Source organism: Pezoporus occidentalis, unplaced genomic scaffold (genome assembly GCF_034315485.1).
Source record: "Pezoporus occidentalis ecotype Australia unplaced genomic scaffold, CSIRO_AGI_Poc_V1 ctg42, whole genome shotgun sequence".
Taxonomy (NCBI): Eukaryota; Metazoa; Chordata; class Aves; order Psittaciformes; family Psittacidae; genus Pezoporus; species Pezoporus occidentalis.
The window spans coordinates 3,563,550-3,585,691 of NW_026915747.1; the positions used below are offsets into that span (position 1 = coordinate 3,563,550).

The window sequence follows — 22,142 nt, forward strand, 5'->3', positions numbered from 1 at the left end:
ATCATTGCTTAAATTAGACTAACCTTTTCAGTGTTGTCTACTCCTATATTTAATAATTCTATTGATGTTTGTCGTGGTTTAAGCCCAGATGGCAACCCAGAACCACACAGCCGCACACTCACTCCCCCCCTCATTCCTCCCCCCACTCCCAGAGGGATGGGGATGAGAATCAGAAGAATGTAACTCCCACGGGTTGAGATAAGAACAGTCCAGTAACTAAGGTATAACACAAATCACTGCTGCTGCCACCAATAATAATAATGATAAGGAAATAACAAGGGAAGAGAATACAACTGCTCATCACCCACTGACCCATACCCAGACTGACCCGAGGAGTGATCTGGCCCTTCCGGGTAACTGTCCCCAGTTTATATACTGGGCATGACGCGCTGTGGTATGGAATACCCCTTTGGCGAGTTTGGGTCAGGTGTCCTGTCTCTGCTTTCTGCCAGCTTCCCCTCCTCCCTGGCAGAGCAGGAGACTCAGAAGGTCCTTGGTCAGGGTAAATATTACTGAGCAGCAACTAAAAACATCAGCGTTATCAGTGCTGTTCCCAGGCTGAAAGTCAAAAAAACCGCACTGCACCAGCTACTAAGAAGGAGAAAAATGACTGCTACTGCTGAACCCAGGACAAAGTTCCAGTAGATGAAATACAAAATTCTTATTTAGATGCATATTTTTCCCTGCTCTTAAGGTTTCAGAGAAAAGTTTGAACACAAGAAGCTAACACAGTCCAGAAACTCAGGAAGCAGAGAGCACAGGAATTTAACTTCATGACTTCTGTTGCAGCATGGATTTTTAGTAGCTGATGTTTATAAACATGGCCATACATATGGTCATTTGCCTAGTATCCCACGGACAGTTTATCCTCTGTGGTTGCAGAGTGGTAATACTGGACAGACAAGCCACTCATGCACAGCCTGCTCTGACCCTTTGGGATTAGGAGAACACTAGTCAGCTATGGCTACTTAGCCTTCAGCATCAAAATTGCTTCAACAGCTGGAGGGCTGCTTGCAGGATCCCAATCTAACAAACCACATATGGAGTCAACTCGCACCCAACTTAGTAAACTCCAGCATCTGTTGCTGAAAGAACTCTTCCTAGTCTCCTCAGACTGCAGCCAGTCCCTGAACTTCATCATGCTTTGGGCTCAGAAAGGGCTTCTTAGCTGGGCACAGTACTACTCATGATGCCTGGAAAAAGTTCAGCTTGAGTGGAGGGTTCAGTCTAATGACTCTTTTCCTGCAGCCAGCTCAGGTCTAGCTGATGCACAATGAAGGCATGGCCCAAGCTGTTATATGTGGTGTCAGTCTTGTGTCTGCAGCAAGCTCCCCATTTGCTGCAGGTTACCATCCCCAGATAACCATGAGGATCTGGTTGTCTACATTTGCTTGTGGAAGCATTATATGTGTACAAATAATTAGGTTTACCTATTCAAAGTGACTGATTTGGGGTTAAGTGCAAAAAACACAAAGAAGACTAAATTTTTTCAATTTATGTTACATAATTCAGTGTCCCAGCTTGTGAGGCCGTTACCTTTACATCATCGCAAGTCTGACAACTGGTTGGACACGCTATACCAAACTTGGAGGGAATGCTGTACATAAATAGCTCCTTAAATTTGCTCCATGTGACAATGACACTGGGGCTGGGTTTTCCCCATATTGTTCCATACTTCTGTTTTTATTTCTTTCACTGCATCACAACACAGGTTTGTTTCCTTCATTGGGTCACATTCCTTCAGATGAGTTTCCATTACATGTAAGTTCTATGAGAAAAAAAACAAAACCCAAGAAAAAAAAAAACAAAGGAAAAAAAAAATAATAAAAAAACAAACCCAAAACCAAACACAAAGAAAAAAAACCAACCCACAATTCATGCTCAAAATACAGATTCACAACTTTGAGCTCTATCTACAGACCTCGGCATCCTTTCATATACCCACTGATTCCTTCTATTGCAAGAGACAAGAACATCCTTGTGGACAAACGTACCCTTAATTTGTAAGATCCTGACTTCCTGAGAAAAACAAGTAAAAGGAGCAGAAGGGTGTATGTGAGCAAGTACTGAGGGAAAGGAATGGAAGAGTGGTCAGCACAGAATGCATCTAATCATTGAGGTAGCAGCCTTTACTGTACACATTAGCAAGCAAGATAGAAAAGGGGGACACACAGGAACCCTGGCCTGGGACATCTTCTAGTGCCCAATCATATAATCTGGGTTCTTCACAACTGCAGTGAATTAACACCCTTTTTAATATTTCTTGGTAAACACAGCTACCTTTTATTGAGATATGGAATAGTCTTGAGAAAAAGCACACACACCATCTATCTAACACCAGAAAACTGACCGTAACAGCTACTGGCAGTGCAGCAAGAGAGCAACAGAAAAAAGGCCACGCGCAGTAAGCTTAAGCAGCAAAGTAAACCCAGGAAATGGTTCACTTGTTGCTTCTTGATAAAGATTTTGTTACTTTATGCAAGTTCAAGTTGGTGATTTCCATCCTGTAAGAGCTAGATTTAAGGCCTGGAGCGTGTGCTTGTTCACTAAACCACATATATCATGACATATATGTGCATAAAGAGAGAAACCATAAAGAAAAATGAGACTGTAGCAAGACAAGAGGTGGGAGTAATTACAAGAGTAATGGGTGGCTCTGAAAGGACATGTTTATCTCCTCACTAGAGGGGAAAAAAACCACCCTTGCTTGATGATGACGACAGGTTATTGTATTGTAAAATTACATCCCATCACGTGGGTATTATTCCAACCCACCATGCTGAGCACTAGCATGGTTTTGGCTTTAGTATCACACTGTCAATTACCTCAGGATAATTTACCACTAAATGTAAATATAAAAGCACAAAGTATCTCTCAACATATGCAGTATAATTGCTCCATAAGCAACACAAGATTGTGCACATATTTTTAATCAGACAATGAAAAATACTAAAAAAAAAAAAAAATTGGTATCCATATGTTTACATGAATACCTCACCAGTCTTCTTTCAATGTAACATAAAAATGCTGTATCAGCCTCTGAATCCACAAGCTATTTTTATTTCCTGATCTCTTACATCTCCACAGTGACCTAAATAGTCAAATAACTTTACAAAGGAACAGTCACACTTTTCTTGGTGAAGTTATAGACAGTACAGCTTATGTCAGTGGGAGTGATACATTTACAATCATACTTGTGAGAACAACATACAAAAGGTTGGGGTCATAAGCTGTTGGCTTCTTCAGCATGTGTAACCAGCTCATGGATACTAAAATAATCATGGCTTTTAGATACCCATAAGCCTGATGTCAGTATGTAAACAAGAAAAATCAGTCAGCTGCCACTGCTAACAACAAATGCACTCAACATTTTGCTTAAAATAGAGAAAAACTACCAAATAGTTCTAAATTATGGGCTTTGAAGTTACAGGTAGAAATGCTCATGGTCAGTGTGGATATAAAGTTTAACATGAAAAATACCAGTGCTTCCAAATACATTACAGAAACCTAAACAGACAAAATCTCACATTCTTTTCCTTCTTTTTCCTATTTCTTCCCAGTTGTCCTTCACATTTCCCAGTTTCTCTCTCTACAACAGCCAAAATACTAAATGGTAACAATTTGTTCACAGGTCACATAGGGGTTTTGAAACACCCTCTCCCTTCCTGACTGCATACACAGAACTAAGATACTGGATTTTTGGCACCAACTAGCTAATAAGTCCTGAAATTGCAAACAGCTACTTGGGAAGCTGTGTTGAAGCAACCAGGCCCTAAGACTTTAAGGTCTCTGAAACAAGGACTGTGTGCTCTAACCAGCTGCAGCCTCAGTCCCAACCGACAGCTGGAGAGGAAAGCAGTTAGCTATGCCACTGCTGCACCATGTGCAGATTAGACTGAAGTAGGGACGGAGAAGACTCTTTGCAGAGAATTTTTATTCTGCTAATGTATTTCTACAGCTACATAGAAAGCTGTAATCCCATGACCCTTGCTGCCTTTCTGCCCCAACTGGTTCATCTCCTGCCTCTCATCTCTCTTCCATCCCATGTCTCCCCACTCTAAAAAAGAACTCATTAATTCCTCCTGAAAGAAAGCCTGCACAATACAGAGTGGTCTTGCTCAATTCTTGAGCTTGGCTCTTCTTCACTCTTCCTACAATTCTTTCTACCACTCTCCTCACACATACAGACGTTTGTCATCTGCTCTTGAACTACTCCACAGGCTTAGCGACAGCATCCTACAGAGATCTCTGTCACAGCCATTCTCAGCCCTTCTCATTCTTCTCCAAACACCTCCTTCCTGATTCAGTCTCCTTCACTAAAAGCATTCTTAGACATTCTCATTTAAAATAGGAACCTTGACCCCACTAATTACCATCCCACTTCCTTTTCCTTTCCAAAGTCAGTAACTACACTGTTCCAACAGCTGGAAAATATGCACGATGAAACTGGACAAAGGAATGTCAAGCAATCTACATCCCATCCTAGTACTCCAACAAAACCGCTTTTAATGAACTCTCTAGCGATGTCTCCTTGGCCGGTGCTCAGAATGTATCTTACACAAAATTTCTTGAATTCTTGACCTCCCTTGGCTTTGTAGTTGCAAACCCCATTGTGTCTTCATTCCTAACAGCTATTTCATCATATTCCTCTGAGGGTCTTGCTCACTCAGCAAGTCTGTTTTGTCGCTTCACTTATTTCCATTCATTCATTGCAGCAATGTTGCTGCTAAGACCCTCCTCCTAACCTGTAACACTGATCGCATAACTGCTTGTACTTAGTTTCTCTCCCATATTGGAACAGCACTTTAAAGGACTTGGTTCTAAGTATCATTATTACATACACTCACTCTTCAGAGGTCTCCTGCCTCTCACTGAACTCTCCTATCACCCTTCATCTCTCAGTTTTCAAGCACGTCTTGAATAAGCTTAGAAGGGCTCATTGTAAATATCTGCAAAACTAATGAAAGGCTTCAAAACCCTTCCTTCTGAATGATGCATATCAAAACCATACAACTGATAACAGATATTGGACAGCAGCATTCTAACAATATTGTTTGAAATATTTCCAATAAAAGCATAAACATTTGTAGGATGAAGTTCAGCTCGTGTATTAGCATTGGAAACAAAAGACCTAATCCAAAAGCAGAACAGGCCCAAGGGAGTCCACGGAAATCAACATGCCAACAATTCTACCCTTAGCCTGTAGAGATCTATACAGTCCTCAGTTTCCACCTGTATTTACATACAGCAGGTTTGCATTACTATTCTAAAAGTTTATCTCGGCATTTAAACTAGCATGTAATGTTACAGTGACATGTAATTCCAGTCACCTGATCATGTAGCTGAAATCATACCCTTAGTATCACTACAGCTAAGTAAAAGACACCGTTAAAGAAAAAACATCCTCAAGTCATCAAGTACAGTCTTGGATGAAGGAATTTTTCTCTTTGTCAAAGACAATTTATACCAGCTTTCAGAAAGCCTCACATGCTATCAAGTTGTCTTAGCATCTCCTTAGAGGTCCCAATGCGAAAACGACACTATCAACTATGTTATGCCTTACGAGCAACTGCCCTCAAACCACTTGAGTGACAATCTAACCAGAAGCACAGGACGGGGTGGATAGGGGAAAGAAGGGTTAAAATTCAGGATTAAAGCTTTCCGCTTCTGTTTTTCCACTTGTACTTCCTCAAAGCAAAATAGAAGCCTAACTATCACGCCACCGTTCCCCATCTTCACCCAAAAGTAGCCAAGACAAAAACTTAATGGATCTTAAGCATGCACTTAAAGTTTGTAGGATAGAGGGACCTGCAGAAATGCTGCACTGAATAAATGACTTAAAGCAGGCTTTGCTTTCCTGCTTTTCTTGAACTGAGGCCTGTACCTTACACTCTGACTTAGCAGGCCTCCTTTTTAAAACATGTTATGTCACCCAAGTAGGTGTCAGGCATTGCATACTCTTAAATTTAAAGAGACTGACTGGATGATATAAGTACTATTGATGCCAAAGGCTTCTGAGGAAACAGTGTGGGAGTTTCTGGCTGGGATCAAGCTCTGGACTCACTTCAGTTCACCTTGCAAGGTCTGTTATTTCCAGAGAAAGCAAAACACAGAACTTGCAATATGTTAATGAGAAACAACCTGTTGGACAGATCAGAGAGACAGTACCTGCAGAAGACTGTCTGTACCTCCCAGGCAAAAATAGGACTAAGCAGTCTGAAAGAGTTTACAGAGGCATACAGGCTTTAAAAAATAAGACAACCAACAGTAAACCAAAAACCTATCCATGTTACATAGTTTGCGGTATATTAAAAAGTCTTTAAGAACAGAAGAGAGAAAGCAGCTCCTTCTCAAGCAGGTGGTAATGTCAGCTCCCGGAGGAAAAGGTTAACACATACCAAACCATACTGGACCTACCACGGCAATACAGCAGGGAGGCAGAGATATTGCAAGCCAAAGTTCCAGTTTATAAGCAGTATTACTGGGACAGTTGAAAGACTCAAACACAGCTAGAATTCTAATTTGAAAGGAACAGTCACAAGGGACAAGAGTTTAAAATGCAGTTTGACCCAAGACACGAGTCATCTCTTTTCTCTAGAACTGAAACAAGATGGTTGTAGATGAAGATTACCTTATGAAAGTCACGCTTGCTTCACATCTAAATAGCTATCAGCTTAAGTACTTCATTTAAAATCAGAAACATTTTTAAACTCACAATTAGCAGGGATAGCATCTGGTCTACAAGAGTCAACCAGCTCTGACTTCTGTGAGACATAAATTCAACTTTAAGGATGGACACTGAAAATGCATTTTTCAAGAAAACTTTGAGTTTTGGCTTGAGAAAGAGTAAAAATAATTGCTTAACATAAAAAAAAAAACAAAAAACAAACAAACCTCAACTTGATAAGCAAAGCTATGGCACAAAAAAAAACAACTCCAAAAGACACAGTTGTGCATGTAAATTTGTGACTTGCTAATATGCAAACAGCTCCTGGCAAAAAAAAAACTAAGCAAAATGTACTGTTGAGGACTCCACTGGTCATTTTCAATGTAACTGAACTACTGCACACATAAGCCATACTTCCACAGGGCTTTAATATTTTTTCCTAAATCTAAAAAGAAAATATCAGTCCTGACATGAGCAAATGACAGAACACCAACCAGCTGGCACGGCCACAGGAAAGAGCCCAGGTGGAAGGAAGCCCTCTGCAGAGTTAAAATATAGGGGTAACTCAGAATATGCGGTTCTCTCTGTGGTTTATGTAGATGCCGAGATGCAACTCCACCTTGCAGTGCATCTGAGTTCTGAGGAGTTCTTCATGGTGTGTCATTAAAAAAAGTGAGAAATGCAGTAGAGCTCTTAATGCTACGGAAGGTTTGCTTTTATATACATATTCCACATCTAAATAATAATAATAAAAAAAAAAAAACATTGTGGAAAGCACTGTGGTTGATACAGATACTTCTCTACAAGTGAACCTGCTTTAAAACAATAATATCTATCTCCATAGCACATTTGATGCGTCTGCATATAAAAACCCAAACACGAATTCTATTTGACTTACAAAATGTCAATAAACTGGCTGAAAACACAGCCTCCCGACACAACCACTTCTATTGATTCTGAGCTGCAAGCAGGAAAAGGGCAAACAAAAGTTAGCTTAAATGCAAATATTTCCAATATGTTTCTTATTACCAGTTATCACTTCAGTTGCACAACTATATCGGATATGACTGATAATTTACTGTGAGGAAGGAAAAAGGTAGGACTTGACAGGAATTCCACTGAGGTAGAAAAAGATTTCTTGCAACAACTTTGTTCCTGTTTTAAAGCCAGTGTTTGGAGTTCAGGACTTTGGCTTCTATTCATCAGAACACTTAAGAATTTGTTTTATTCCAGTGGTTTCTGTAAGAGTTAAATATGTTTTTAGATATTCTACTGAACAGGAGTACAATTATTCGTATTACAATACAGATATTACTCAAGGGAACAATTGTGTCTTGTGGGTCTCCTGGGTAAAGCACATGCACACAGAGGGGAAAAAAAAAATCAATTTCAATAGACTAAAAATAGATGGCTTTTCTGAGAGAGATGCAAACCTTTTCCTCACATTTGAGCTTCTGTTTAGGTTTATAGTTCATCGATATTAATAAGGCTATTAATATAGAGTAACATTTCATTGCTGTAGTCTGGTCTTACATGTATATTTTAGAGAAAACCTTTCCCATGGCATCTTCCAGTCTCCATTCTATATGCCAGTTCCTAGGCTTCTCCACTGACAAAATATTAGAATTTCCTTGGCTTTGCAGGCAGAAAAGAAGTAAGTACAATGGATTAACACCACTCATAGTTTAAAAAACCAAAGCACCAGCCATGCTGCAAGTGAACTACCACATGTTTTCATTTCCTTTGCAATTTCCCAAAAGTCTTGACACCCCATTACAGAATTCAACAGAGCAGGTCTTCCCCTTAAAACTACGTCAGCACAAATAGGGAAAATAACCAGAAATGCAGGTTCAGTTGGAGCACAACAGTAGTTACTCTCCCACCATATATCCAGCTCCTAGTTTGAAAGACAAAAGGGGAGAAGAAAGTAAACTAAGATTTTATAGTCTAAATGAACTAGGTCCTTGTGAAACTGTTCACATCAGCCTCACTACAGTGGCAGGCACCCAAAGTCACACAATATTTGTGTGGATTTCCCTAGTGCAAGCACAAGCCTGAAATAATAGAAGAAGAATTCAGAGATACTTCATGCTAGTCTGGAGTATTCCTGCTGATGGTTGGAGGTTTTTGAACCGCGCAGTCCCAGTTTACACGTAATTGGGGCACTTCACAGAGCTAGAGAAGGAAGCAAATCATAGAATCATAGAAAGGTCAGGGCAAAGGACCTAAGACCATCTAGTTAAGAAACTCTATAAACGTTCTCTGATATCTGTCTGTGAAGAGAACAAGTGCGCAACTATTGCACGGGTTTAGCCCATACAAAAAGTTAAGTTCTAAAGAAATCTTTTTGATGCTGTACATTTATTTACAGGCCTGTGATGGATTGTTTTCACATAATTCCGCTTACCAAAGAAACATGATTCTTTTCCAGAAACTCCTTAAACATCTCTATTATTTCCAAAAATTGATTCAAAGCTTTTATAGACATGGCTAAGTGTGCTTCAAATGCGAAAATAACAGTCCAACCCGCACCGGGGGTTTCCGAAAAGTGCAAACCTGATACAGTAATTATCAAACGAAGGGAAACGTTTTATGATAAGATGCGATAAACCCTTACGCAACCCTCCGGCGTTGCCCTGGGCAGCAATCTGCCCTAATTTGCCACTGATTTTTCCTCGGAACGGCTGAGTGAAGCCCTCCTCTTCCTCAGCCGGCCCGACCCCTGCCCTCCCCGGCCCCGCTCCAGGGGCTTCCCTCCATTGTTCCTGCGGCCAGGACCCATGCTCGCGGTGTGTACACTGGGCAGTGCGGGCGGTCCCGCCGGGAAGGGGAACCCCCGTAACAGCCCGGCGCTGGGGCCAGCAGGGCCGCGGCCGCTCCCGGGGCAGCAGCGGGCAGAGCTCCGTCAGCCGTGCCCCGCACTGCGCCCCGGTCCTGCCCGCTCGGACACACCATGACTGTGCAGGATTCCCGGCGTCGGGGCACTCGCGGCTCCCTCACAGGTGCCCCGCCGGGCGGGGGGCGGCCGCGAGGGCGGCGGCGGGAGGGGCGGCAGGGGCCGCCCTCCGGTGGTGGCGGGCCCGGTTGCCCGGGTTACAGCGAGGCACGGCCCGGCCCGCGGGCGAGCCCCGGCACCGCACAGCCCGGCGGGCACGCCCCCGGCCCGGCACGCTGCAGGCCGGCCCCGCTGAGCCCGGCGGGAGCCCCCTTCCCCTCCCGCTCTGCTCCACGCACACGGCCCCCGGCGCTCGGCACGGCCGCCTCCCCGGCATTGTCCCTCCCTGCCGCCGGCCGGCAGCACCTGCCGGCTCCCGGCCCCTCTCCCGCTGCCCCGCACCTACCAGACGGAGCCGTAGGCACCAGAGCCCACTGGGGTGAGGTTCTGGTAGCGCTGGGGTACCTCCCACACAGTCTTGTTCAGCTCCTGCCTGTAGAAGCTGCCGCGCTCGCACATTTTGCCAGAGCCGCCAGCGGCAGCAGCAGCGGCGGCAGCCGCCCCTGAGCCGGGGCGGGGAGCGAAACGGGCACGGCCGGCGCCGGCGGGAAGGAGGGACCGGGAGGGGAGGGGAAGGGGAGGAGAAGGGAAGGCGGGAGGCCGAGGGCGTGGGGGCAGCGTCCGGAGCGAGGGGCGTCCGGCTCACAGGGCGCGGAGCCCCGAAGCGGCCCCCGGTGTCCTCCAAGGGGGGTGCCGGGTGGGGCGGAGCGCCAGTCCCGCCCCACAGCGGCCGGCATCGCTGCGGGAGCGAAAGCTGGCACCGCCCCGGGCGGAGCGTGTGGGCAGGGCCGGACACCTGCCCCTTGGCCTGGCATCCCCCAGGACTTCAAAGCCTTGCCCACACCTTTCCTGTTTGGTTTCGTCCGCCTGAAGCTTCCCTCGCTCGGAGGGGCAGTGGCGGAGAGCGGTGTCCCGGCGGCGTGGCTGGGCCGGGACATCGCCCATGGACAGCCGGGCGAACAGCGGCCCTCACCTGCTGACGGAGCTCTCGGGTTGAACAGGAGTCCCCCGGTGCGAGAACTACTCCTGAAAGCATTGACTCCTGCATACAATCATCTGAACGCCTCTGCTTTTCATCAAGAAGGACTTCAGCCTTCAAAATAACAGAGGAAAAATCTTGAAAACTTTAAGTCTCCGAAACTTATGCATCATTAAAGTAAAAAGTTCTGTTTATTTTATGGCCTTTTCCTTTTCTCTAAAATGTGCCTTATGCAACAGTTCAATGACTTGTGGAATCATTGCAACACTACTGCAATGCAATGTTACCAGTATATTTTCCTATATACTATTTGCTATTTTCCTTCCATAACATCTTATGCTTCTTTGAGCAACTCTAATTAACTTGTAGGTAGTCTGCTTATGTGGATTCGGTATGTGGAGACTGCTCCACACCTGCCTTTGAATCAGTGTGGAATGTAAATCACACATACTCTGTAAATCAGAACCCTCATGTAAGTCCTCTGTGTTTCTATACCATGAATTGCAGTTCACTTTGACAAATGGATGCTCAGCTGACAGTAGGACCTCACTGTGAGCATACAGAACTTGTATGCTTGAATAGCTGTGAGCATGATGAGCCAGAAGGCAAGTTTTATGGATGTTCTGAAGAGTGGATAGTTCAAGTTCCATCTCTGAAACCCCAGCCCATGTTGCACAACAGGACTGTCATACTAGGACTACCTGAGTGAACAGTATCAGCAGCTTTGGCATCTGCTCAGTGTATTTCAAATTGAAAAAGACGGATGATGCTACTACAGCCATTTATCTGCAGCCATCCATGCAAGGGGTACTCCTAAAGCCCTATCCTATTTCTCACTTGTACCCCACTTTAGTACAACAGAAATCTAGTCCTCTCCAGACTGCTCCTTGGTCCCACTTGAATTTCTGTGCAGAGGGCATAGTACTTGTAGGAAATGGTAAGTGTGAAAAACCTAACAAGATGTTAATTTTTCTCAGCACCACCATTCCGAGTTTTAAAATCAGAGGAACACTGCAACCACTCTACAAGCCAAGAAGAAATATTTCTGCCCCTGCCCTCCACCCCTAGAGTAAGCAGGCCCAAATGTTTTCCAGTGCCAGAATGAAGCAAATACTGCCTCACTTTTATTCTACTTGGTCTCTGGAGGTGTTATGGGCTCGGGCCCTTACCCACTCACCAAGTGTTAGACCATTTCTTGCTAACTAATTAGCATGCTTTTGGGGAGTGGAGTCTATCTGTGTTTGCCCAGGCTTCTAATTGTGCAATTTCCACAGGAGCTAATTTTCTGTTTGTTGTTATTTACAGTCGTTCTCAATTTCCTGTCTTCTGTGAGCTTCTGTCAGTTATTTGTATTGCAATCATGACTCTGAGATTGTGCTTGATTACCTTGTTTTATTGGATACTACATATGTGATGTTCTACTCCATGTAATGAGGGAGATATTAGAAAACAGAGAGGCTAGAGGACAGTGTCTGGGAGTTGTCTCAGATCTAGGCAGGTTACAGGTCCCCAGAGGCCTCCTGTAAAGCAAGCCCTGACAGCTGCTCCTCCCACATCAGAAGCAGCTCATCCATCTTTGCTGGCGCTGTGGAGGCACACGAGGAAGTGGAAGAAGCAGCTCCCTTGTCAGCCACGTTCTTGTCTTTTAGTTCCTGTTTTACAGGCTGGCCAAGTCTGTGTGTGTACAAGGGACAGGAGAATGAGTGCCCTCTGAAGAGCTGTGAAGGCTTAAGGAAGAGAGAAGGTCACAGCTTCCTCTGTACATACATTGCCTTCTTGTGAGCCTTCATTTCCTATACGTGAAATACTGCTATATTAAACCATGCCTGAGGCTGCGTCAGTGATGCCCATGGACAGGGGGAGGCCCTAAAACTGATGTGGACACTGCACACCCCTTCTCCTCCTGCCCTTATGGCTGTGTAACTGACAGTTCTTCACCATGCCAAGTGCTGATGGCCGGATGGACATCATCCCAATGGCAGGTCAGTAGGACTCACCATATTTCATATATGTCATCACATGGCAGCATAAGAGGGAGGCTCACATGCTGCAGTGGTGTGGGTTAAGACACCAAGCAGCATGTGAGGTAGAATCCAGCTGTGTGAGCCTCTCGCCTGGTGAGCAGGGTGTCAGACATGAGCCCTGGCTGCAGGTGTGAGTAGGCCAGTCCCTGGAGCAGGGGATGCGCGATTCCCCTGATGCTCAGCAGCTCCAGTGGATACCAAAGGAAGAAAACTTGCTGGTGTAGAAGGGCACTGTTTTCTGTTGTGGCTGTTCCTGCACTGCATAGTCAAATCCTACATTATTCTTACTAGAACAAATCTCAGTGGAAACAAATGCCACCTTGCTACTGAAAACATAACATTTCCTGTTTGGAAACATAATCATATTATTGTAAACCCAGCACTGGTTTAAAACAGGCTTTGGAAAACCCAGGACAGACTGCCAGCAGATTGGAGTTCAGACTGTTCTCAGTGTAACTGCTGTAAATGTAGGGTAGCTCTAATAAAGACTAAAATGTGAAGCTCAGATTAGATATAAGGAAGAAGTTCTCTACTGTGAGGGTGGTGAGGCACTGGAAAAGGTTGCCCAAAGAAGTGGTAAATACTCCATCCTTGGCAGTGTTCAAGGCCAGGTTGGACAGAGCCTTGGGTGAGATGGTTTAGTGTGAGGTGTCCTTGCCCGTGGCAGGGGGGTTGGAACTAGATGATCTTAAGGTCCTTTCCAACCCTAACTATTCTATGATTCTATGACATGGTCTAGTGTGAGGCATCCCTGCCCATGGCAGGGGGGTTGGAACTAGATGATCTTCAGGTACTTTCCAACCCAAACCATTCTGAGATTCTGTGATTCTGTGATTCTATGATTCTAAGTGTCAGTGAGGTTTTAGGATGAACCACTTTAATTCTGTCACTACATCTTTTACAATATAAACCTGAGCATGTCATAAAGATGCTTTCTGTGCTGCTTTCTTTTGAAAATATAAGAAATAATTAACATCTTTATAAAAGCAAAAATCATACTGTAATGTTATATCCATTACCATTAATAATAAAACATAGTGGTAATTAGCTATAGCATGGTTTTATTTGCAGGTTCTTGCAAATTTCTGAAACCATGTCTATGAATATGTAATTATAACATAGGAAAGCTGTCACTGTTTGTAATGACAGAAAAGACAAAGTACAGGCAGCAGGAAAGGCTTAATGAAGCCTTCTGTAAATAGCAAGTCAATCATTAGCTAGTTTCCAAGAGATTGCTTTCCCAGAGACTATATCTTTGTTACTGAATTACAAGACGCTGCATATGCCTGCAAGGTGGTATCGCTCTTCTTTCTTCTATCAACACTCTTTGCTTCTGAATTCCTATTTCAAGCCTTACAGCAATCAACCCAAGTTGATTCAGATGACCTACTACGGCCTGAGCCTGTTATGTCCTGTTATAGCTTGGGTATTTAAACTGGAGAAACTTTTTTGATATTGTGAGAAGATGAAGGGTCTTGCTTTGGGGAAAACTTAAACTTTAGCTACTCATTTTGACCCTCAAGTTTGATAATGAAAAATCCAAGGTATTTCATACCTATGATTAGGTATGAAATCCACCCTGAAATCCTGCTATTGACTAAGGACTTTCAAAATTTGGCCTATTTCATAATAATTACATGGCAAGAATAGGTTTTTATTCTTTCTGAGAAGACAGATTGTAACATAGTTTAGGTTCAGAGCTGAGGCTTTGTTTCCTTCTCTGCCCAATTCTTTCTGTGTGGAATTGGGATGGTCACTAGGTGCCTGTGTGCCACCCTTCCACATTTAGGAACTGAGACTAGGATTGTTTCCCTATTTTAAGAATAAATATATAAGATTGATATTACCTCAGATAGTAATAGCACTTGTAGTAGCTATGATTATTGTTTGCAGACATTGATAATGTTTTTCAAATATTCTTTTCATACTGCTGTGGATGCAGAGTTGCAGAGTGGGAAATATTTTCTAATATCCTGTTAAATAAATGTAATTAAAAAAAAAAAATAGAAATCCATCTCCTTTACCTGAAGTTACACTGAAATTTATCTTGGCCTCCTGTAGTCTACCAGTACAGGTTGGCAGTGTTTTCTTCATCCAGGAACAGCATATGGGTATTATTCTAAGCTCATGTTGATATTAGATTTTCAATGAGATTTGGACTGCAAACATGCTAGCAACTGGTGTCAGAAGTCTCCAAAGTAAATTTAATAAAATACAATATCCTGCTCAGTCATGTCAATGAGGGCTCCTCATTGTATGTACTTTCAGAGCAAGGCCATCACCAGAAAAATAAATACAGATTTAACTTCAAAATTATTCCTAATTAAGTCAACAAAGGTCCAGATATAATGAGGGAAGGCAGAGATGGGCTATTAATATATAGTGCTATTTTTTGCTCTGTATTTCTCTTGCAATCCATGTAATTGTGTTGCCTGGTGTCTCACAACAACTCTGTGGTGCTTTATTCTTATGCATAATACAGCATCATTCAAACACAGCCCAATATTGACATGTATAATCAGTAGCTGCGGAGAGCCCAGCACTGCTCCCATTCAAGTCAAAGGCAAATTTCATTATGTGAATGGGAGCAAGAACACATTGTTCCAAATGCATTAATTTGGGTTTATGTCCTGAATAAGCACCAGTTATAAATTTCTTCTGGTTGGCTCTGAAGATACTCCAAAGATAAAAGCAGATGTGGATGTAAGAGCTGTACACCAGGCTCTATGCTTTTCTGATGCATATAAGAAATCACACTCAAGGAAGGCTGTTTAATTGACTATTGTGTTGTCTCTTTTGGCTCCAAAGAAAACACTATGGGATCTTTAAAATGACTGTGCATTCCTAGTCATAAATTCCTCTAATCACAATCCAAAAATATTTATGTATTGGAGCAATTATATTAATGAGTTGGCAATTCGGCTAAAATTATGTTTATTCTACACATTAAGTCATTATTGAAGCAAGCCTGTTACTTACAGGGCTTCTAAATAGCCAGGGTTGTAGATATATATAAACTTGCACATACACCTGTAGGGCTGCTTTGCCCATTCCTGTGAGGTTCAAAACATGGCAAGCACTAATAAAAATACACAACAACATGTGAGTTCTGATTCAGCTTTAACTCTTCAGGAACACCTAGAGGAAACAGCTACCAAAGTTGTAAAAGCTAAAGACAAATCTCTAGTAAACTGTAAGTCTAGCTTTGTATGGGATGCATGTATTCACATGCCTTCATTTGCCATCTGCTACTCATCTACAGAATTCTGCACTTCAACCTGGTGCTGTTGACTAAAGCAGTTACACTCAACCTTATCATACTGAAAATACTGCATCCTTCTCCATTACTATGCTTTTCAATCATTATTTGATATCCTGTGAAGATACAACTCAGGCTATTTGAGGCAAATGGTACAAATTTAGTTGTTTTATTGTACACGAACCTCTCCCACCTATCTGCAGGGTTTTTTTTTCCACTACCGTGATTCCAGTGCACTGTGGTCTTTTCTACAAAGGGGAAAAGTGGAATTTCTACTTTAATAACAGCTTACTCATCAGCAATGTTATAATATCACCTTATTGGTTTTGACTTAATATCCTGTCTTTGGACTCTGCTGGAGAGACTTCTGGTTCTTCAAAGTGTGTCAGCAAGGCTCCAAATCATAATTGTAGTGTGACTGTAATGTGACAAATTTTACTACAAATGTTGAGCAGTGTGGACAATAATGGACCTGATGGAAGGCATGATGTCTACTGAAGCTTCATAGCAGCTTGATAAAGCCAGTGAAATGGTGGCTGCGTGGCTTGGCATGCTATTCAATCATTGGGCACATTTGGACCCGTAACATACTTTGCCTGCTAAATATCTGGATTAAACTTTCTGCTATTATTATTATGGCAGGATGGTAAGACAATAATGTGTGTTTCAAATAATTCCAAACAGCCATTTGGATAAAAATGATTCACATGATCCACAGTCTGTTCAAGAGCTGCCATCAATAAAGGGGTACAATTGTTCAGAGTTTCGTCATAATTAAGGTTGTGTTTGAAACACATTGGATCTTTCAGGCTATTTAAACAAAGCATCTACTGAAATCTAATCATATTTCTATTAATGAACCAATTTAGTCTATACAAAATTGCTGTGAAAGAGGAGTTTATTACTCCTCAGTTTTTCTTGTACTTACTGGAGCTCTTATGAACTGAGCTGCATAAGCTGTACCCACAGGTGAATCAACCTTCCTGTATCTTAGAATCATAGAATCATAGAATAGTTAGGGTTGGAAAGGACCTTAAGATCATCTAGTTCCAACCCACTGCCATGGACAGGGACACCTCACACTAAACCATCTCACCCAAGGCTCTGTCCAACCTGTCCTTGAACACCGCCAGGGATGGAGCATTCACACCTTCCTTGGGCAACCCATTCCAGTGCCTCACCACTCTTACAGTAAAGAACTTCTTCCTTATATCTAATCTAAACTTCCCCCGTTTAAGTTTTAACCCGTTACCCCTTGTCCTATCATTACAGTCCCTAATGAAGAATCCCTCCCCAGCATCCTTATAGGCCCCCTTCAGACACTGGAAGGCTGCTATGAGGCCTTCACACAACCTTCTCCAGGCTGAACAGCCTCAACTTTCTCAGCCTATGTTCATATGGAAGGTGCTCCAGTCCCCTGATCATCCTCGTGGCCCTTCTCTGGACTTCTTCCAACAGTTCCATGTCCTTTTTATGTTGAGGACACCAGAACTGCACAAAATACTCCAAGTGAGGTCTCATCAGAGCAGAGGGGCAGGATCACCTCCTTCGACCTGCTGGTCACGCTCCTTTTGATGCAGCCCAGGATACAGTTGGCTTTCTGGGCTGCAAGCGCACACTGAAGCTGGCTCATGTTCATTTTCTGATCGACCAACACCCCCAAGTCCTTCTCCACAGGGCTGCTCTGAATCTCTTCTCTGCCCAACCTGTAGCTGTGCCTGGGATTGCTCCGACCCAGGTGGAGGACCTTGCACTTGGCATGGTTAAACTTCATGAGGTTGACATCAGCCCACCTCACAAGTGTGTCGAGGTCCCTCTGGATGGCATTCCTTCCCTCCAGCGTATCAACCGAACCACACAGCTTGGTGTCATCGGCAAACGTGCTGAGGGTGCACTCAATCCCACTGTCCATGTCCACGACAAAGGTGTTGGACAAGACCGGTCCCAACACCGATCCCTGAGGGACACTACTCCTTACTGGTCTCCAGCCAGACATTGAACCATTGACCACAACTCTTTGCATGTGGCCATCCAGCCAGTTCTTTATCCACCGAGTGGTCCATCCATCAAATTGATGTCTCTTCAATTTAGAGACAAGGATGTTGTGTGGGACAGTGTCGAACACTTTGCACAAGTCCAGGTAGATGACATCAACTGCTTTACCCCTGTCCATCAGTTCTGTAGCCCCATCATAGAAGGCCACCAAATTGGTCAGGCAGGATTTCCCCTTAGTGAAGCCATGCTGGCTGTCACCAAGCACCTTGTTGATTTTCATGGGCCTTAGAATGCCTTCCAGGAGAATCTGCTCCAAGGTTTTGCCAGGCACAGAGGTGAGACTGACTGGTCTGTAATTCCCCGGGTCATCCATTTTTCCCTTCTAGAAAATGGGGGTTATATTTCCCTTTTTCCAGTCGTCGGGAACTTCACCTGACTGCCATGATTTCTCAGATATGATGGCCAGCGGCTTTGCAACTTCATTCGCCAGCTCCTTCAGGACCTGCGGATGGATCTCATCAGGACCCATGTACTTGTGCACGTTCAGGTTTTTAAGATGGTCTCAAACCAGTTCCTCTCCTACAGTGTGCCCAAGGTCTTCATTCTCACAGTCCCTGCATCTGCCTTCCAAGACTTGGGTGGTGTGGTCAGAGCCTTTGCCAGTGCAGACTGAGGCAAAGAAGTCATTAAGAACCTCAGCCTTCTCCAAACCCAGGGTAGCCAGTTCCCTGATAGCTTCCAGAGGGGGCCTATGTTGTCCCTTGTCTGTTTTTAATTTGCAAAAAAAATCTGTACTGTCCTCTTGAAACAAATAAAGCTATAAAACTTTGTATGTAAAGCTGTGTAGATGTATGGTATGTATCTAGTGATATTTCAGAAATAATTACCAGGTAGCACCTCAGTTTACCTGGTTTATGTTATTTTATCTGACTGTACACAGTTAAATTGATGAATAAAAGCAATGGTAGAGATAAGTTTCTTTTGAGAAACAATTAATTGAGGGTCCTGAACCTGAGGATTTAAGCCCTTAGATGTCCCTTTTATGAACTGGAACTTAAAGGAAATGCTAAATCACTGGAAGATTGGAGGCTCTGGAAAGGAATGGGGTTAGCAGCAGCTGCAAGAAATGAGTGAAGCAGGTCTTGACTGCAGCAAGTACATGGTAAAAAAGGTGAAGGGAACTGCTGGAAAGAGCTTTCAAGGGAAGGCTGCTGCATCGATAAGGAATGTAAGACTGGAGGCAACTTCACAGGTAGGTCATTGAGTTACACGTGCTACATTCAACATCACTTAGTATGTGTCAGTTTAAAAGTAATTCATTTTTTTCTGGTCTTATAAGAATATTTATACTAGTCTGTAAGCTACCAATATATATTTGTGCTTGTGCCACTGCTGGTCTGTGGCCCTTCCTTGGTGTTTCCATTTTCCTGGTGAATTTCCAGACATTAAGCATGTCTGTGACAGGATTCAGATTAAATATGCTGAGCTCTTTTATGTCTCGTGTGTTAAGACAGGCTCACCCTTCCCTGTATGATTCTAAGGAGAAGGGCAAGCAAAAACTGTAACAGTTCATCCTGTGGAGTTGATTATTTTATGAAAAATAGTGTGATGGTTCTCTGTGGCTGCTGGGGAGTTAGGAAGTAGTCCTTTTTTGTACTATAGTCTATTGTTTAAGCCAGAATTAATTATTACCAATTTCCTGGAGGCTTAACTTGCCTGTAGCAAGACACACAGACTGTTCTTTTTGCTGCTGGTTTATTGTTACCTCCTGCTTCTAATGGTAAGATAACAAATAGGCTACTTCTAATGGTAAGATAACAAATAGGTTTTCTTATTGACTGAGACTCCTGGGCATGAATGGCATAACAGCAGGCTTTCAGAAGTAGTAGTCATGCCCATTGCCTTCTTTGTGTGAACATTCAAATGGCAGGACAGAGGCCTGTAGCAAACCCTTTTACATTTGGGGGCTTCTTTCTCAATGTGAGCATAATTAAACTTGGCAGAGGTAAGAGACCTACAAGCAAAGGCAAGAGGCATTTTAATACAATTTTTCAATGCATGCAAAGTTACTGTTTCTGTCACGCTAAGGGGAACCAATGCAAGATGTCTTTACTGGCAAAGGAAGCACATTTGTTCTAAACACCAGCCTGTTTTACAGCAAAATACCCTGGTAAGCTAATGTTTCTTAACACCACTTCTTATCATTGTTAATCTCCATTTATGTAGGATTTGACTGAGTATACCTTAAGGAAATTCTTATCACCAGCTAATAAGATAAATATATTCTGAACTGCAGATAAGAGATAAGTGATTTTTATGCTATGCTACAGGTGTTCTTGCAGTCATCAGAGAACCCGGCTTTTATTACTGCCACTGTAACATGCTCTACCTTACTCCAGTGAGTTTCTTATACATCTAGTGGTCTGCCTCTCTTCTGCAGTAGGGTGACACAGTGGATGACCTTTTAAGCAGCCTCTTCTTCAAGTATAATTTTTTGTTTTAGCTGTTCCAGTCTGTTCCAGTTTCTTCCTGAAAGACATCAGCCAACTGCTTTGTCCAGCAGTTTCAACATTTTTCACTTTGGAATAGAGGCCAATATTTTAAAACCTTGGATTGATTGTAAGCATGGCCATTGAAATGAATTCTGCCAGTCTTTATCCCTCCATTTCATAACACAGAGGTTTAGCAAATATTGTATCAGTTTCAGTGAACTCTCGTTCTAGAAAGCTCCATCGAAGGCTTTTCCCAGAAGGGTCTTTGGAAGCACCAGGTTTTCTGCAAATTTTCTTCATTGCTTTTCATGACTTTTCCTGGTTTGAAATATAGAAGCAGCAAACCTTGAATCAAGCTTCATTTGAAAGTGGGTTTTGTTGTGTAAAATTCAAGTTCTTTACTGTCTCCATAACTTAATGGATGGATGCCCTTGCAGAATGTCAATTTCCTCCTCCTGCCTGATCCGTATCTTATTTTTCTGTGTGATGCTGTTGCACCTACCTAGCAGCTTTACCAGGTCTCTTTCCCCTGATTCAGCAATTGTTGATGTATTTTCAAGGCCCAAATCAATGTCTGGAATTGCCTCAGATTGAGTATTCTGCACCAACACATATTTGGAAACAAGGGTTAGCATCATTTCAAGGCCCTTGTATTAGACTGTTTTTTCCTCCAGTTTAGACAACAAGCATGTTACCAGGAGCTCAGAGGAGTGGTGATCTTTTACCTTTATACAAATAGAGGCTGCTGGGTTTTGAACCCAATGAGATCCAAGTACTCTTAATGTTGTTGATATCTCTCCTGAGGCATACCATAGTGCTCAGGGCCTGGTTCTATACAAGTTCTGCTGTTTGCCACTCAAAAGAGGCCATGTTGCCATGTTACTCCTGAAGTTTCCTGCCCCTTGCTTTGGTGTGATGAATTGCTAAACTCAGAATGTTCCACCAATCTCTTAATCCAGCTGCATACTGGGAAAATATGGTACTTTTTATTTGACTCTGCTATGGCAGCAGAAGAGCTTTGCAATCACCAGTGCCTTTGTGGACAGGTGATCCTACAAAGTCATTCAATCTCAGCACTATTTTGTGTGCTGCCTGACAGAAATTGCTAGCTGTAGACAGTCCCCTTTACTCTCAGAAAGTCAATAAATTATGTCATTAGCTATTAGAAACTTCCACGCTCTCCATGCAGGTGGAGCAGTAGATTTTTTTTGTGAGTATCCAGCCTTTTGAAACTTTTTTATCTTCTAAATAAGTGTGTTTCTCACGTTGCAACAGCTGCAAGGTGATGAGGTCTTTTTAGTTCAATTCAGCTGGCTTCTCCATTTCCCTCATTTCCAGTTGAGAATTCCAGCTTCATTCCAAATTGGCAGGACTCTCACTTGACAGATAACAACCATTTGCTAAGATTGGACAACATCAAAGCATTTATACTGCACAGTTTTGCATCAGTTGTGATCACTGTAACAATATTTGATGACAACTGGAGCCTGGACTGGTTTCTTCCCAGTACTGTGATGTTCGTTCTTATTACAAATCACACAAACAAAAGACCAAATGGCAAAGGGAAGGAAAGCTAAATCACAGCATATGGATAAGAAACAAGAATGAGCTCTCTGGGAAGGCACAGTCCCCTCCCTCAACCCCACTGTCCAGTAACTCACTGTACCTCAAACCTGCTATAAAACTTATTTACAACAAAGCTCAGATCTTCACAACTACATAAAAAGCTGT

General features: G+C 43.0%; 1 protein-coding gene across 1 annotated transcript in view; it reads right to left on the minus strand.

Annotated features, from left to right (window-relative positions):
- The window catches only part of MAPK11 (mitogen-activated protein kinase 11), a 31,265-nt gene extending 21,008 nt beyond the window's left edge, over window positions 1–10,257 (minus strand). Inside the window, exon 1 of the mRNA XM_062634237.1 lies at window positions 10,009–10,257. Coding sequence (XP_062490221.1) covers window positions 10,009–10,121 — 113 coding nt within the window. The 5' untranslated portion in view covers window positions 10,122–10,257. The remainder of the gene's footprint in view (window positions 1–10,008) is intronic.
- Window positions 10,258–22,142: the final 11,885 nt, after the last annotated feature.